This window comes from Vitis vinifera, chromosome 13 (genome assembly GCF_030704535.1).
Source record: "Vitis vinifera cultivar Pinot Noir 40024 chromosome 13, ASM3070453v1".
In the NCBI taxonomy this organism is placed as follows: Eukaryota; Viridiplantae; Streptophyta; class Magnoliopsida; order Vitales; family Vitaceae; genus Vitis; species Vitis vinifera.
In genome coordinates this window covers 20,414,300-20,433,660 of record NC_081817.1, presented here as the reverse complement: position 1 = coordinate 20,433,660, position 19,361 = coordinate 20,414,300, and the positions used below count along the sequence as shown (strand labels likewise).

The following is a 19,361-nucleotide window of genomic DNA, read 5'->3' as shown; positions in this document are numbered from 1 at the left end:
TTGAATTATAGGGTATAGATGCCAAAAATACCAGAATGAGTTTGGGTTTTCATGCTAAATGTCTTTATTATTATTTGGTAGCACTTTTCCAAAATTGTTCCATTCCCAAAACCACTTAATTTGCTTAAATATTTTTACCTCACGATATCATAACATTATAATGGAATAGATTTTGTTGGTGTTCAAATCATGTCAACTCAATTTCCAAACCATTCGGATTGTCATTTGGTGAAAAATAGAAAGAAATTTTACTTTATTGAAAAGCATTTCATTTTGATTTGAATATGCTGCAATGAAATAGTTACTAAACCATGGGGTAGCAGAAGAAGTAATCGAGAAAATGAAGAAGGATGTTCAAGAATTCTTTATGCTGCCATTGGAGAAGTTTTCAAGATTTCTCCTGAGTAGAAAACTTAATGGTAAGAGTACAATAAGTCATATGAAATTGGAGAACTGAAAGAGCATAAGAACCATGTTTTATTAAAAGACCTGTGAAAGTTTAATCAGTCATGGAACTACTAAGAGGGGATGAATTAACAGTTTTCTTAAATTTTGTCCAAAGTTATGAATTTTTATTTTTTATAATTTTTTTTTACTTAAATTGAAACTTATTAATCAAGGTAAGATTTCAGCCACATCGAGAAACAATTTACGTGAAAAGGGACTGATAAAATCTTGAGTTTACAGATGTAAAAATCATAAGGCCAAAGACTGTAGAACTCCAACCCACTGAATCAAGAATAGAAACACAAATTTATCTACCAACCTACACTAATCTCATATCTACAATGCAACACCATCATACTCTTAAGTGACTTGAAAGGATGTGAATATTTCTCACAAACTTCATAATGAAATTCAAATTAGCTCTGAGAGTTTTGGGTTAGGCACAAAGAGTAATAATGCATAGCTTTTGTGTGTGAGTTTTTAAGTGAACTTAAGACTCAATTTAAAGCATGTATTTTACTAAAAATAAAAAAATAAATTTAAGAAACTTCAAGAATTTTGGAAAGATAAATTTTAAAAAAAATTCAAAGAGAGTCAGAAAATGTTTCCTTTTTAAATTCTCAATTTAATTTATTTTCAAATTTATTAAGAGTTTAAGAAATATTTTCTTTTTAAATTATCAATTTAAAACTCTCTTTTAAATTAATTTTCATGCAAGTCTACTCTATACATTTTACATCGTTATTCTCAATTAACTCAACAATATTAGAGTGTAACATCCCCAATTGATTTTACACCAACCTTAAGTCTTCAAAGACAATGATTGAGGCATTTCTTCTCCTATTTTCTCCGATGTAGAAAAAAAAACTTGAATAAGGTTAAAGCTGGTCTATAGCAAAAAGTCTTAATTTGAGTTAGCCTCTTTTTTTCTTTTCCAAATGATATGCAGGTCCATCTAGCCTTCAACTCAATTTTTTTATTCAAAAATCACATGTGGATATGTGAACAAGTAAAAGTTGAGTTTTACCAAGCATATCATTTTGAAAATTAGGAAATTTAAAAGGTATTAGTTTGTTAAACTCACCACCCCTGTTTATTCTACAAAACAAGAAGATTAGCAAAGAAAAAGCATTCATATTTGTACTACAAAATAAAAAGATTAGCAAAGAGAGAAATTGTAAGACTTAATTTTTTAATTAAAGCCTCAATTGACAATTGCGGCTTTTTTTTTAAACTGAAATCTCAATTGTCAATTGAGGCTTTATTTTTGTGGAAGGATTATGTGACACTCACGTGACTAGAAAAAAGATAAGTTTCAAAAGTGGCTTAAAAGGTATAAATTTTATGATCAAAGATGCCATTTTGACCCAAAATCCCATGGGTGCATGAGACTCTAGTTAATCATAGATTTCATGGATAAAAATCAGAGTTAGGATGATTCAACCCCAAAGCGTCAAGAATTCTTTAACATAATGTTAGAACATTTTCCAATTTAAATTCGAGAGTTGACTTTATTTGAATATGCTTTTGATTTTTTTTTTTAAATAAGCTTCAGTGTTTTTCTTAAAAATAAATAAAAATGGGAGCTTCTATATAGAAAGTAAAAATTTTATCCAACAAATATAAGGCTCACCTTATATCCTTATAAAATAAAAAATTTTAAATTTTTTAATACCTCAAAATTTTTAATCAATATTTAAATATCATTATATTTTCAATATGATCCTTTAAAAGTTTAAATTACTTATATTTTTATTTTCAAAAATACAAAAAAAAAAGAATGATTTTTTTTGTTTTTTAATTAATAAGATGGATGAAATAATCCCAAATTTGCAAAAATAACTTCTTCCATGTTTGAATTTGAAAAATAACTCATTTCCAACATAAATACTCTTCAATATTTGGATTATTTTAATATAAATTTTAGAAGAAAGTGTTATTTTGACAGGAAATCATGAAGGACATTTTTGTTAAAAATTGATCTTTTTTTAAGGCTAAAATATATATAGGCTTATATTTACAAATTTGAGACTATTCCGTCCTCTTAATCAAATAACTTAAAAAAGAAAAGAGTTAATTCAACAAGTGGGTTTAAAATACTCACAAAATTGCAATATATATATGAAATTACAAATTTACCCTCGTGTGTTGAGCACATGACACTTCCATTCATTAAAGCTAACATTGTTAAATAACAAATGTACATTGCAGCTATTTAAGAAGCATGAAGGGCACATTGCTTGATTTTAGTACATGGTGAGAAACTTGTTGAACAAGTTATGTGTAAAGTTTTATGGTTCATGTATGATAGAAAATACAGATCTACTATAACACTGGATTTGCAATTTGGGTTAATATTTAAAGAAAAGACCATAGGACAAAAAGAATTAAACTTTTAGTGGAAAACAATAAAGAAAGGACTACATGGAAAAAGGGAAGAGATCATTATAAAGCAAGATTATTGAATAGAAATAATTCCAAGATCCTAAGGCAAGTCATAGAGTATCACTACTACTATCACAAAAAGGGGTATATCATAAAATTTATGAAATTTTGAAAAAGACCTAAAAAGCGAAGAAAAAAAAAAAACAAATCAAAGAAGCCTACAAGTGTAACTAGTGTTCTTAAAGTTAAGAAATGAAGGTAATAAATCAAAAGTAGATTTGTTAATAGTTTTTAAAATGCTTGAATTAGGAATTGTCTACTTGTACCATACAAGCCCTTGTAGAGACTGGTTTGACATGTAAATTGTTTGTAAAATCATTTTAATGGGCAATGATGCACCAAGTTGCTCCACGAGAAGGGGAGGGGCTTGTGAAACCATCACTTGTCGTGGCATACATCGTCGGGTAATCACGAATGAGGGCATCCACGGGAGGCCAATGTCTACTCTCGCTCCACACCCCTCTAGTACAAGGCTCTAGGAGGGAGAGAGGCAACAAGTGTGTGACACCAAGGTAAATATGCTTGACCTTATGGCTTTGGGAGCAACTTGCATTTAAAGGCTTGATGATTCACAAGATTCTACAATTCATACCAAGTATTGCATTTTGCGACGTTCTTCATCAATGAGAGAGCCTAGATATCCATTGTCAAGAATTATTTATGTATGAAAACAACGGCGCCTAACCGACATGCCCAAGATCAAGGCAACTGGAGCGTGTTGCTTCGCCCAAGTTACTTAGCGCGTTTTGTGCCGAAGTTTGTTGTTCGCTCAAGAGGGCTTTTGTGAATCTTTGTAATAAAGGGATAATACAGAGTGGGCCGTAATTTAGCATCTTACACGCTTAGTTTCTTCCATTGGTGGCATATATTATTTTGTTTGCCATTGGTGATTATTTAATAAAACTATGAGAATATTTCATGAAATATAAATAAGAGGTTTTTAGGATATTTAATCGATGGTAAACAAAAGTTGAAAACTAAGTAGGGAGGAAGATAAAATATTTTAGATTTGATAGTGGACTTGAGCATTAGAACAAGAAGTTCACAAAGTATTGCGAGAATTCTTATATTACTTAACATCACATGTAAAGAAATTACAAAGCAAAATGGAGTGGTTGAAAAGATGAATAGAACACCATTGGAATGACTAGGTGGCTAAGATTAACCATTGGGTTACTTAAGAATTTAAGGGCTAAAGCTATCAACATAACTTATCATGTAATTACTTAGTTGTCAAGTTTTACAATTATTTTCAATATTCCAAAAGAAGTGTCAAGTAAATCAATTGACTTTTCATCTATTGAAATATTTGATTGTTGCACTTATATTCATATATAGGTGAAAAAAAAATTCAATCCAAAATAAAAAAGGTATATATTCCTTGGGTTTGAAAAAAGGATTGATCAAAGACTATAGACTTTGGGATCCAACAATTAAAGAAAAAAAAGTGGTGAGCAGAGATGAATTCGATGAAAAACATATGTTAAAGAAAGATCAAGGACAAATGAAATTGGTATTGAAAAAAAATTCAACTACATGACCAATCATCGAGATGAAATTTGAGGAAAATGTCATTAAATATGAAATCCCTCCTAATTGATGTCCCTATTAGAACTTTATATGGGCATCTTTCTCTATTGCTCTAAAGAATCATCGGATTGGGTAAGGACATCAATTTTAAGATTTTAATTTTTTTTCATTATTTATTGGAATAGGAGATCTTTAAATTTTTTTGGGGCTCAATTAGGAAGGATGATAGTCATCAATGTCTTGGTGCTATGTCAAATGAGAATCCAATGCACATGTTGACTAAAGTTGTTCTTAAGGATAAGTTCAAGCATTGGTTGAATGTCATTAATTTTTCATTTTGTAGAACATGGAAGGTCAATTTTATCGAAGAGCCAGGTCAATCAACTTCTATTAGGACTTCCATTGATTCTTGATTTGACTAGAGGGACTCCTAGCAGTAAATTTGTATGAAGGGGCCCTACGGAGATGCAAGAGCTGCCAATCGGATCGACCAATAAATGATAGGCCCATGCAGAGATGTCCCTGAAATAGGGGATTGGTTGATTGGAAAGCTTAGGCAGAGTATAAAGGAGAACAATTTAGCATTTTGGGAAAAGCACATATGAAGATGTTTACAAGTTTGGAAATTTGAGTTAAAGAAGAGATGGTCTAAAAATGTTTCAAATTTCAATTTTATGTTTTTCTAAGTTTGATATATCCTATATGGATATTTGGGAAGTCTTCTCTTGTTACATAAGGTAGTCCTATGATGAGATTTGTTATGAAAATAGGTTCTTCCTCGTGTGAAATATTCCTATGAAATTAAGAAGGAATATAGGAAGAGTTTTGATTGAAATTATGAATCTTTTTTTATGTAATTAGAACTTAAATATGAGAGTTTCAGAATTGTAATTACACCTTTGAATATAAATAATTGATAATAGTGAATTAGTTTACCTTCTCCCCCTAGATGTAGGTAAATGCTAAATTATGTTAAATCTTGTATTCTCATATGATTTTTTTTTTTTCATTTATTTTTCATTTTCTTGCCCATTTCTAACTTGCTACTACATAATAACAGGTGGTATCAGGCTTTTTGTGTTTGCACAACAAATGGTCTCAGTATTTCCAGCACCACAAAAATGATATTTTACTTAATTGCTCCTCAGTGGAAAAGTTGGAAAGAAAAATTAAATCATCGACTATACCTTTTTTTTTTTTTTCAAAACTTTTCTCGTCTTTGTGCAAGAAAATTAGTATATTTTCTCTTTAGTATTTGTTTCTCTTATATATATATATATATATATATATATATATATATATATATATATATATATATATATATATATATTCAAATGAAACCTTAATCATCTTTTATATGAAGTATAAAAGAATTAGAAAATATTCAAATTTTAAATGATTTTTATTATACTTTGTCCACTTCCTATTTCATATATCAAATTACAATAGAATTTAAAATTCTTTTATACGTTTTTCCCCCCTTTGCTACCACATAAATGCAAAGACAGTATGTGAGTTAAATACCTTAAAAGAAAAAGAAATTAAAATGCTATAGAAAACAAATGTAACCTCTTGAAATTCAAGGAAACAAAACACTAAACTTTTTCATGTATTTTATTCCATTTATAAATGCAATATGACAAAAATAGACAAAAATATAAATGGAAGCCCTTTGGGTCCTTCATTTTATATTTTATCAACTTCGACCAATTCTATTTCTATAGCACAACCGATACTATAAAGTTCAATGAGCATATAATATATAAAGATACTAATCAATACGAATTATTCTTTCTTTCAAATGGCTACTTGTATTAAAAATTAAATGTAATTCCTCCTAAACAATAAAATATGTTGACAAGATTTCAATGAATATACAGTACATAAAGATATGACCAATTAGTATGAATTATTCTTTCTTTTAAATAACTACTTGTACTAAAAAAATAAGTAAACGTAATTCCTCCTAGACAATAAAATATGTTGACACAAGGAGGAATATATTTACTAATTATATTATTTGCAATAGCCTCAATCTTGCGACGTTTTTCGAACCAACCATAGACTTTATTGAGATAGGTTAACCAAGGGAGCTCCCACTCTCATAACTCATATATGAAAATTTCATCTTGTACAACTCAAATAGAAACCCATAAATACCCGTTGAAACCACAATGTAATAAAAAATAAAAAAACATATTTCAATGGATTCAATCAGTATTTTTCCGATCTCGGATAAACAAACAAATTTTTCTTTATTTTGTTTTTTTTTTCATTAATCTTTGTAAGTAAATTATATTTTAATTTAACAAAGCACTAAACTTTAATTTAATTTTCATGCAGGATTAACTAGCTTATCATAATAAAATTTATCAATATAGCTGAGCAAAGATTTGATGTAATAATACCATACAAAATTCAAGTAAAATTAAATTAATCAAATAGGACACTGTGGTTATATTTGGATACATATTCTATTTTTTATTTTTAAAATTAAAATTTTGATATAAAATATGACAACCCTTTGTATAAAAAATAAAAATTTATCCTATAATCTTAAAACTACTTTTCAATATTAAAAAAAAAAAATGAGGACGTGTCCTAAAATTTTAAACAAATTTAAAAATATTTTTAAATACCCAAGATATCCACTTTTTTCTTTTTTAATAAAAATTCCTATATTTGATATAAAACTCTATTTTAAAAAATGAAAAATAAAAAATGTATCCAAACATAAGCTAAATTGTTAGAGTTCATTGTGAAATTTCTTTGATTCTACAATTCATAGTGAAATGAAGATGAGAGATAACTGACTGAACTATGAAAAAAAAAAAAGTTAACATTGATGAGATTCAAAAATGCTAGTTAATGAAAGTTTCTCCGCCAGGATGACTAAGAAAAATGCTGAAAAATGTGTCATGCCCAAAGCAATGTTACAATGAAGAATAGAATGAGAGCTAACCCGAAACAAAATCCGACAATCGCCATGAAAGCCTGGATGCAGAGGAAATGTAACTAGAGACATGTAAGGAATCATTAAGCAAGTGAGAACAACATCAAAATCTCATGTACGACTTACCTTTCCCTGAGATTCAAACTTGAATTTTACTGTAAACCATGACAATCCTCTATCTACAATAGGAGCAAGTGCAAGGGCCCTGCATGAGAAGCACCTCTACAAAAATCACAGAAAACCCAAAGGAAAAAGAAAAAAAAAGAATACATAAATAGAAACTAGTCTACCAGAAACTAGAAGGCTGCAACAAATAATCTCCAAATGTCCGATTTAATATTTATTTACGAATGCGCTAAAAGGCCTTTTCATTAGAGAAATCTAGAATAAAAGAGGATAAGGAGCCATTTGGATTACAGAGGTCAAAGATTGGGTTGGATGGGAGCAAGTTTAACCTCCTCAGTAAAAATGAAAATGCAAGGCCCATCATCAACGCTAGGTTCAAAAATTGACACCATTACTTCAAGACTTTCTTTTTTCGTTCTTCAATTGTCATTTTGATTCAAAGAAGCAGCAGCATGATAGATTAAACAATCATCATAAACCCAGTTGCAAGTTATAAGGATAAGAAAGAAAATGAACAGAAAACATATATGAGAGAACTGATAGGCCAAAAAAATCATTGTTGAAGGAATCGAGCATAAATCTCTGAACTAGGAAAATTCACTGATTTTGGGTTATTTTGTGATAAGAGCATTGCAATATCCCAATAAACTGTTACGCTAACTAAAGATTTAAAACAGAATTTAGCTGCTTACCCTCCAGCTCTGACAAGTTTAGTGACCTGGCTGCCTGCCCACACCATAGCCATGATTTTGACAAATCTGCCAATTGGATTCCATATGTCAAGATATTTTGAAAAACTTGTGCAAAAATAAACTTTTTGGAATAAGTTTTTACCTTTCAACTGCCGCCAAATAACCCATCCTTCCTGGTGCTGGAGCAATATAAAACCTAGAAGCAGCATAGTGAATTCAGAGTTATACTGGTTATTTGAAATCTACTCTGAACACCTATGATAGAGACTGCAGGATGTGGTAAAACACTAAGGCATATTTCAAACTACATTATAAGGTATTTGATTAGAAAATTAAATAAATAAATAAATAAAATAACATAACATAAAATACAAAAAAGAAAAAAAAAAATTAACAAACTGAATTTGTCCATATGCAACAATATGCAATTGTTAGCCATGAATCCCAGTTATGTCGGTTTCCAGTATTAATAATTAAGCATGATGTTTATGAACTAGACCAGCATTCTAATAACTCTAGATTGAAGGGCATGGATGTCACATTTGTATTCCATCATGTGCAACTAACATCACATTGAAATAATATCCACTAAAGCAAGTTAAGACCCAGTATATCAGATTAAATTTTTTCTACCATGAATATAAGCTTGATAAAAATGAAGATGGAAATGCAATACTTCTTTATATGACATAATGAAGGGAACCAAATACAGGGACTCCCCATTCCAGATGCAGAAAGCCAAGTTACAACCTTTGCCAAATAAAGAGATCCACCATAAGTTCATTTTTAGACATGCTATAGTTGAATATGCCATCAATAAGTGATCAAAAGCCAATTCAGATGGGAATAACAGCCACAATGTTGGGAAGGTCAATAACAAAAGCATTGACTTGAATGTTGGCAGTGTCATTTACACTGGCCATAAGAACCAGAGGTAATGCATACAGTTGGTAAGGTGGGGAGGAGGGGATGAGAAATTGAAAAGTCTTGAATTTAATTGTTTCATGCAATTCCGTTTTCCAATACTCTATACGATAATATACATTGTACAGCACAAGAATAGGGTTGTTTTAAAATTTTGAACAAATAAAAATTTCATATCAATATCTAATATTTAATAAAAAAGAATGAAACAAGAGTAAGTACATTCTCTTCTCCTTAACATGGTATTAAAGCAGTCTCCAAACTCTTAACTCCTAGTTGCAAACTTGATTTCCACTGGAAGTTGCAGTTTGCTCATTTTGTTATTCAAGTAAGTTACTTCAATCTATCATAGTTTAAATGACTTGGGATGGTAGTTGTCATGGGCACGAATTTTCCCACAAATTTTTCGCATTCATGCAGCGCTTAGAAGCCCTCTAAGCCAACATACTCAAACCCACATGAGATTGCAATCAAGAAAAAACTCACAAAGACACACAAAGCTATGGAGCTCAATCCCTAACTTGTATTTTATTTCTTCTCTAAATAACAATACAAGACATAGCTTAACAAGACTTCCACAATCTCTTTGGTGAGTTCATGCTCTCTCTCAAGCTATGTTTTAAGAAAGTTCTCCCTCTCAATATACCTCTGTATATTCTCTATGATCTCCAGATTGCACGATAATTCAAAGGGCACTCCAGTCCTCCTTTTATAGGTGTGACACCAACCGCTCCCTATTTGATAAGGAGCAAGGAATCCTAGTTCTACTCAAACTACAATTAAAATAAGAATCACTCCTATTCAAACTCAAATTACAATAACAATTTGAATTCAACTCTGAACTTTCAAATGTCTTCGGCCCATTCCTCATTCATTTGAAACTCCTTGTATCAGGCCACGTATCAGCCCTTCAATTCCCTGGTTTGTGGTGCAATACATCTTCCTTAAGCTTGTCCCAATGCCAAGACATCTTTGTTGTGTTCTGCCTGAAGTCTACCCACTCTTGTGCCTTGAGTCAGTCCATTCATGCATTTGAATCAGCTGATGCATCCGATCAGCTTGCTATAGCGTCTCTAGGCAGCCTACTACATGTGTCTCTATGCAACTAGTGTGCATGCCAAGCCCTCTCTTAGCCTACAGATCTAGCAATTTTCCTTGGTGCCAATCTTTCCTAAGGCTGTAGCCCCTTGTTGTTCCTTGAGCATGTCAGTCATGCCCATATGTGTTCCCGCATCTGGATCACGTCCATGCTGAGGCAACCTGCCCAAGTTTGCTCTGCCTAGCTGTTGTTATGGCATCATGCCATGCCCAAGCCCTCTTCTTGGTGCAGCAACGAGTCATGGCATTGCACCCATGACTCATCATCTCTACGCACAAGGCATTGTGCCTTTGTGCTAAGCATTAGGCATCACATCTGAGTCGGCTTCCCTTATCTCTATGCACAAGGCATTGTGCCCTTGTGCCAAGCCACCTCATTGCAGAAGGCTTTTCCCCCTCATGCTACAGTCGGGAAGGGAAGACTGCATAGCACCCCATGTCGTTGCAACCTTGAGTTGCACACCATCACATGTCATGGAGCCCATATATGGTTACTAGCAAGGCTTGCCCATGTGCCTTGCTCATGTTTGAGAACTTGCACCAAAGCCCCTAAGTGTGGCCATGCCCATGCCACCTCGTCTCCCTTGAGTCACCCCCACCCTCACCCCCTTAAAAGAGCATTTTAAGCCCTTTTAATTAATTCAAGAAAATCTAGAAAATTCCACTTCCACTTGGAGTCTCCTTTTTGAAGGTTCCTATAAATCTTTTATCTCTAAGCAAATTAACCAAGTCACTTAATTGTTTTGCAACATTCCTTCCCTTCCCATAGTGTATTTCAAGATCTCTTAATGAACAAGACAATTGGTGGAGGGCATGAAGTAAATGGAATTTATCACCATATCGGCCCACCTCTTACTCCAATTGCTCTACATACTTCCATTTCTTCTATGTAGTGGCACACCTTTCACTTCGCATCTTTAGCATATGGGACTTCTAGTTATATTGGACTCCCAAGTTAAAGCACCAAGTTTGTGAGTCAAGCAAATAGCATCACCATAGTGTTGTTCTAGTCCTTTTTGTTCTATAATCAATAAGAGGAGTACTAGTCCTTTTCATCTTGTTCATTTAGACATTTACAGTTTATGTAGTGTTGTTCCTAATGTTGAACTAAACTTTTTTATTGCTATTTTATTAATTAGATCAATGAAAATGGTATGAGCATAAAGAGGCTGAATAATAGGTACTAATCTCTTAAAAAAAAACTATTTTGTAGAAACATCATCAGGTGACTATGCACAAGTAAATGGTCAGACAAGGCGTGAGAAAAACATTCATTTTTGTGCAACAACCAAGTATTTGCATCTTAATCAACCAAAGAATAAATGGCTGAAGACAATAAATGACTGAACAAAAAGAAAATCATAAGTTTTAGGCCAGACACTTTTTTCATCAATTATATACAACAACAATAAATCAAATAGTCCTAAATTTCAAAAGAATAATGCTCAGCAGCTATGCATACTCACAAGTCACAAATACCTCATCCTTGACTAATTTACATGAATGAATTATTTACTTACCATACCAAGAGAAACGTTGTAAGATAGTATGCAGTATTCAGGAGTCCATAGGATAATATTCCAGAAATTCCATATCTCTTCAGTTTCTTTAGAAGACTGAAAGGTTAAGCAAGAATAAGCTCTCAATGTAAGTAGACATGCATTTCAGCATACAAAGGGCAAAAGGATTGAGGTATCACTTCTTACAGATTGTTTGCATGAAATTCAGTAGTAGAAGAGAAATTAAAATGATTGGGACAAGATCACTCATCCAAACAATAGTTTATTTACTGAGAAAAGGTCTAAAGCATAATCATGCAGTAGACAAAATGAATCTTTTGTGTCATGTTCCAATAATGTTAACAAACTACATTAAATTCGTAAGGTTACATAGAAAAAGAAAGAAAAGACATTGTTGCAATAGTTTGGCTGTTACACTGCTAGCACCCAGACTACGACCAAATCCTTGCATTGAAATTGAATTTCAAACTCCCAATGTGAAAAAGGAAGATACAAAAAAGAAAAGAAAAACAGGAGGAAAAAAAAAAAGGGAAAGAAAAGAAACATGGGATTTCCATGTATAATACATACATATTATATCTATAGATAAATGCATGTATGGGCATATGTCATAGAGGCTGGTCAGAAACATTTCAAGAAGTTTCACAACTTGCTTTGGAATGACAAACACCTGGATCAACAAATGGCTTGTCTCCATTATTGAGAAATTGCGGGTAAATTTCATCCACTACAAGCATGGGGTGGCTGGACAAAGTTATGCCATTTGGTGGGATGTAGTGGACTTAAGACACAAAATTCTAATCATTCTTCTGTCCCTTGTGCAGTGTTGAAGCTGACAATATTATTGAGCATACAAGGAATGTGATGTAAAACATCATTGAGGAGCCATGAGCTGTGAATGCAGGGAGAAATTAAGTTATGATTAAGTTTTGGTGAGGGATTTTCAGATGCAGATCATATGGCAAATTAACTTCAGAGAATTGCATGTTTTTATTCATTTCCATACACATTGAATAATCATATTTAAAATCCCTCATTCACTTGTTTCGCTTCCATTAGTGCTCCTTCCACATGCCTATTAGCAGCACAGACCTCATGATAGTTTGGTAAAGGTAAGACAATAAAATTCAAAAATACAGCTAAAGCCTAAAATATTGGCTCATAAAGAGAGAAACCATCCAAGTTCTAACCAGGGAGACAAGGACTTCAACCTGGTCCATCAATGCATATAAATGGGTAAACATTCCAACAACCATTACGTTAGAAGTACACTAAAAGAAAATTATTAAACAATGTTGTTTCCAAAAAAATTCCATGTGAAAGAATAGAAGAACATACCGCTATAAATGAAATTCATTCAAAACAGTTCAAACAGTAAAGTTAAGAATTGTGACTGCATATTTTTTTTTTAAAAGAAACAAGAATTGTGACGGCATATCACCACACTTGTTTTATTTATAATCCACACAATGTATTCTTCCCTAGCATGTTATCCCATTAAGTAACCTCCAGATAAAATTCCCTTTCTGACTCTATCAATCAGTCAAAAAATTTGATGTAAAATGTAAAATACATGGGTACACAAAAACAACTATATAAACTGCCATCCCATCATTAATAAATCAGTTGTCTATAACATAGACTAATAGCATTGTAAGGCAAGTAGGAAGTACTCTTTTGATGTGTGCAGTTCTCCTTCACCATTTTCGCCCTTTGCACTTGAGTCTATAAAAATATGTATAAGTAGATTTTTAGAAATATCAAGTTTATCAAATGTAAAATATGGTATCACAGAAAGCTACACCATTTTTCTAGTTATCATTTGAAAGATATTGATACCTTCATGGTTGGCAGAGTAGTCATGACCATTTGACATGTCAGAAGCCTAACCTACAACAAAGGCAATGTTGAAAAAGCAATATTCAAAATTCAATGAAAAAAACAGAAGACAAACAAATGAACAAATAGCAAATCATCACACTCAATTGTTTTCCACAAATGAAAAACCAAATGAAAGGAACAAGGAATATATTGAGAAAAAAACCTATGATCAATGGATATGCAGTTGCATTCTAGCACATATATAGGATCAAACAAGTAACTAATCTAGGCATAGCTGCAGCAAATTTGTGTATCTCTGAATGCGTGTCTGCTTTTTGTGGGGGGATATTTATTATGACATGTTCTTAGTGCAGACAAACCATCTGCATTTACTTGAGGATTAGGTAAACATACTTTCCATTTAAAATGAGGCCTTGAACATCAAGCCCCGGTGAGTTTTCAAATAAGGAAAACGTAATAGCTTTACAATGAGTCCCATAGCAAGAAGGCATATACTTCCATTCATCAGCATACCAGAATATAGAATAGTGTGGACACGTGGACACATGCCAGAATTAGCATTGGACACACTAACATGCCAGTCATACATAGAAAGAATTTCCAAAGATATTAAAGTAAAACACTGGTAGTAAGCAAATTAGACCCAGAAAAACATGCAAGTATAGGCCAAGATCAAATCTTAATTTTAATTTCCAGAAAAAAAAAAATTATATCAACCAATAGAAATGGTATCACCAGCAATTAACACCAAAACACACCAACATATCGGAATGCATAACACATGTACCCATCTCCAATCAGCATTACACCTGTACAAGTTAGCCTGTAGCAGGTCATAATAGGTTCAGACTATAAAACCTTCCAAATCTTCCTTTGCAGGGCTTAGAAACCATTTTCTAAGTAATTTGCAAATTTAAAAGCCTGTGACAAAATTTTGGATGAAGAGCTTGAACTATATACTCACAAACCCACTCCAAAATTTCCTTAAGGTAATACACATTTTTTGAAGTCCTGTCCAATGTCTTCTCTTATTTGAGTTAGAAAAGCCAATGTTTTTGTGAATTGACTACTACGTCTGTTGAGGTTTGAGGTGTATAACTAATTTCTTAATATATCATAATTTACATCAGTCAGTAGAAATTAAGGTTCCATCCTTTTACACTAAGAAAATCCTGAGAGCAATTAAAAAATACCTTCTTTTATATTATTAAATTTAAGTTTCCTTTAGGTCTTTGAGTCTAATAGAAATTAGTGTAAAAGGAATTTTAATTTTCTTACACTAAGAAAATTAAAATAATAGGCAAAATAATTTTCAAATTTTGGAACTTTATAGGTAATGCTTATTAAAATAAATCAACAAAGTTTGTCATTTGCCATTGAATGAACCAATTGTGGAAAACTATGCAAAAAAATTTATTAGTATGGAATTTTTTTTTTCTACCGATAAATAGAATTCAATTTCAAACCTGCCCCTCCCAACCCACCACTTGCTGCTTGAGGCAAGCTTAGAGGCAGAAAACTATTTACAATTCTACGTATGGATAAAAATTATTTCTTAGATTTTATGCCAATTCCATATTAGGTATCAATTTATTATTCTACTGTTGTCAGAGCTTCAATTTTGGGCGTCCTCATGGCTATGCCACCCTTAAATGAGAACAACTTTGCTCTTCTGTTTTTCTTTTTGAGGTCTTCAAATTTTTGCAACTTATTTCTATCCAGGTTCTAGGAAACACCCATTTTTTTAAATCTCCAATAATTTAGGGTTCTGTGGCTGAGGGAATAGACTTATTTTTCGTTGAAGCACATAAAATTCTTGGCTATTTTTTTTTTTTTTTTGGCATCAGGTCCTTTTAGGTTGATTTTTCTACTTATTTTTTACCCACCAATTAACATTGCCCTAACTCTATTATCTAACCAAGCAAATGTTTATGAACTGGCAAATCATACTAAAATTTCTTACTAGTTGACATGTGCATCATCTCAGCATGTCATTCCAACACCAAACTACAACCATAATCTCACTAACATCCTAACTGCCTCAATGAGTATGGATTACAGAAATGCAATTAAAATATACTTCCCTGTTTAATTTCATAATTTTTATAATAATATTTCAGCAATATTTCCACATAGTAGCTTATGTGAGAAATCCCCATTTTCGTATAAAATCGAAAAACCCTATAGCTTGCGCATGTGAATAGAAAAAAAAACAGACAGATTTTGCAGAATTGGGAGAGCAGACTCACACCAGCATGGCCATTGATTGAGCAGAAACGCAGATGACGATGATGGTGGTGGAATTGGGAGAAATTGTTGAGTTTGTGGAATGTGGGAACCCTAGGAATGCTGGGATTGAAACCCTGGATTGAAACAAGAGGATTGTGAGAGAGAATTGGAAATTGAAGAAACAAACACAAAAAATAAATCCAAGAAATAAATAAGAAGCGTAAAAATGAAATAGAGAAGATTATGTATGACGCACCTGATGATGTGAAAGCAGCTTCAGCTGGTGAAGGCAAACTTTCGACGGGAGAGACATGAGCATACCGGCCTCCGACGACAATCCCTCCAAAATATTCTTTCTATACCCTTTATTATTATTATTATTATTATTATTATTTTATTATTATTATTTTCAGGTTATTTGAAGTGTAATGTCTAGCTATACCATTTATTATTATTATTATTTTATTGTTATTATTATTTTCAGGTTATTGAAGTGTAATGTCCACCATACCTTATATGTCATCCATGATGAAGCCCTTAGAACTCTCCATGGAGCCTAAATCTCGGGATGCTAATCACCCTATAATAACCAGCATAGAGTAAATTCAAAGTATTATTAATGACAAATTTCGAACTTAGGACCATATGTCATTTATTGAGACCACACTTCTTAATGTTCATCCTTAGCGACACACTCATATATACCAAATTATCCGATGGCCCGCTTTTCCTATTTTCTCATTTTTAGAAATAAAAAGAAAAAATAAGAATAACTTCTATTTTTAAAATTTTAATTTTTTTTATAAGTAAATTTTTGTTCTCATTAGGACTTGTGGAACCTCCCACAAGTCATCTCGAATCCTTGCAGCCAATTAGCTCGGGTTGGCTAACCCAAGCCAAACCTACTTACCAATATGTCCAACCTATGCTAAACTCGATTCAAAGTTAGGTTGGTAGTTACTAAACTCATTGACAACTAAAGTTTCTACGGATTCCTACAAGTTTTCATGGATTATCAAATAAACCACATATAATGGAATCTCCTAATATATAAAAGACATATTTCAAAATTATAAATTAAACCATATTATAAAATAAAATTTTAAAAGCTAAGTATATATCGAAGTCATAAATTATATTACTAGTCACTAATTTTAATGGTAACATGAAACACAAGTGTGAATATTTACAAATATTTTAATAATTAAACAAAAATGATAAACTTATAGTGTAATGTAATAAAACTAGCAAAAGTTATAGTTCTTTCATTATCCCTTTTATAAATTTCATATTTTAAATAAACTAATAAATAATATAATAGTAATGAATTTGCTTAGTCTTCATCATGTAGAACCAATTTGAAGAAATTTTTTTTAATAGGACTGATTAATGACTTAATTAAGGGTAGGTTACAACTAAAATATTTAGTAGGACTGATTAGTGACTTAATTAAGGGTAAGCTACAACTAAAATTTTCCTAGTAGTCTTCCACTATGGCAAATTGTGGGAACTAGTAGTGGCCTGTCCAACCTATAGAGGAAACAAATAGGTGAATGAGTTATTGAATATGTGGCTGAGAGTGACCAACCATTGAGCCCCACATGAAGTTGTAGTGGCTTCTTGCCAACATCAAATCGGTATTAAAAAGGGCTAAAATAAGTGTTTAAAGAGGAGGTATTGAAGGGACACTTAACAACCATAAGAGAAGACGCTTGGCAATTGCTTGAAGTTAATTAGAAACTAACTACATGTAACGACCCGCTCCCAACCATGTAAATATTGTCCTCTTTGGGCCCAAGGGGGTCCTCACGGCTTTAAAACATGTCTACTTGGTTAAAAGGAGTCTCTACATATATAGCGCCAAGAACATTCTCCCCTATCTAATGTGGGACATCACACTACATATGGCTATTTGCAGTCCTTAACCGAGGATATAAAGCCTAGACAACTAAGAAGTTAATTATGAGCTACATGGTAGTGGTGCATAAGGCCCTATATGTGAATATAAGCATCATAATGGATGACTTAGTGAATTAATTGTGGCTGGGGTGGGGAGGGGGTGTGCGTGTGTGTACAGGCCTTAGCCCAAAAAAAGAAATGAAATAGGTTGTGAGCACTTGGTCAAATATAATTGTGAATTAATTAGGGGCAACCATTTTTGGTTAAGAGTTCTTAAAGGATGAAGAGAAAAGTATCCTAAGATAAGAGACCAAAAACATACTCAGGGAGATTCTTGTTAGGATCAAATTGGGGGCATAGATGTATCTCTTTGGTAAGAGTTCCCATAATTTAAGTATTAATGATCATAAAGGACAACTAAATAATGAAATAGGTATAAAAAATTATATATCTTGATATGATCGTGTTGTTAATGAGTTGAAATATTATGCTTTCAACTGTGTATATCTAATAAATACATCAAATGCTTAAAGTTTAATATAGAAATGCTCCACAATGGCTTGTATGACTCATCCTCTTACAAACATACTAGATTTGAAGTATGAAGAATTCTTCTTAGACTTTGTGTGTAGTGTTGTTAGCTTATTGTTGTGTTAAAGTCTATTTTGATGTATTTTGGAAAGAATGACCAACTAGAACCACTATAAGATGTTGCATAACTTATTTAAACAAGGGCTTGTGAGCAAGATTTTTTTTTTTTCCCTTTCATGTACAAATAGTATGATGAATGAAAATTTGATTCTCAGTTGTAATTAGTGTTTTCTTTAAGTTTTAAATCATGCAATGAATACTTAAAATTAGTTTAAGATGTCAAAGAATGTAAGTAAACAAGGTTTTACATGTCGGATATATAATAAATTCAAAACGTTTACCTTCCGCATTGAATGATTACATTTTTTCTTTAAGTGCCCTTTAATCATTCTCATCTTGTTTAATCATTTTTCTCTAATGTCTTGAGCATAGTATATTTCTATAAATTTACATGAGCATTCCTTAACTCTTCTTGGGTGATCCTAAACTTAGCATTGAAACAATCATAATTTAGGCGAAGATGCTTACATGTCTTCATAATCATCCTTGGTTGCTAGCCATTTTTCCTTAATTACTTTAGGATGTTTAGTGAAGATGATTACAAATATTAACTAGTTGACTCATGCATTTTTGTATGAGTGTAGAACAATTGTGCATTCTTTCCACATCACTTATGCATGTTCATTCCAAGAAAGAAGATATAGAACTCTTATCTTTTGCTTACACCACTTGGATCTCCAGCCCATTATGCTTATGTGTCATTTTTATATCACATATGCGACTTGTTTCTCATTAAGATATTTCACTTACATGTTCTTGTATATGCATAATTTAGGGAAAAACATTAAAAAAAAAAAAGAAGCAAAATAGATGTTAATATATATATATTTGGAACAATTAAACTCAAACTATGCAAGTGACCTTGTCTACTATATAGGTGACTTTGTTTACTCTATAGGTAGAGTATATGATAGTGATAGTCAAGGAAGCTATGTGGTTGCATGGTTTAGTGGAGAATTTAATGTTGGAAACTGTTTTCTCTTTTTAATAAAATAAAAATATTTT

At 32.0% G+C, this 19,361-nt stretch overlaps 1 protein-coding gene across 1 annotated transcript; it reads right to left on the bottom strand.

Annotated features, from left to right (window-relative positions):
• Positions 1-7,221: 7,221 nt before the first annotated feature.
• LOC100250564 (uncharacterized) lies at positions 7,222-16,172 on the bottom strand. Its single transcript, XM_002272486.4, has 9 exons — positions 16,063-16,172; positions 15,827-15,940; positions 13,575-13,620; positions 13,409-13,460; positions 11,736-11,831; positions 8,336-8,389; positions 8,194-8,259; positions 7,502-7,580; positions 7,222-7,416 (listed from the first exon to the last, which is right to left on the bottom strand). The coding sequence occupies exons 1-9, from the start codon at positions 16,123-16,125 to the stop codon at positions 7,339-7,341; spliced, it is 648 nt and encodes a 215-aa protein (XP_002272522.1). The 5' UTR covers positions 16,126-16,172; the 3' UTR covers positions 7,222-7,338.
• Between the last annotated feature and the right edge of the window lie 3,189 nt (positions 16,173-19,361).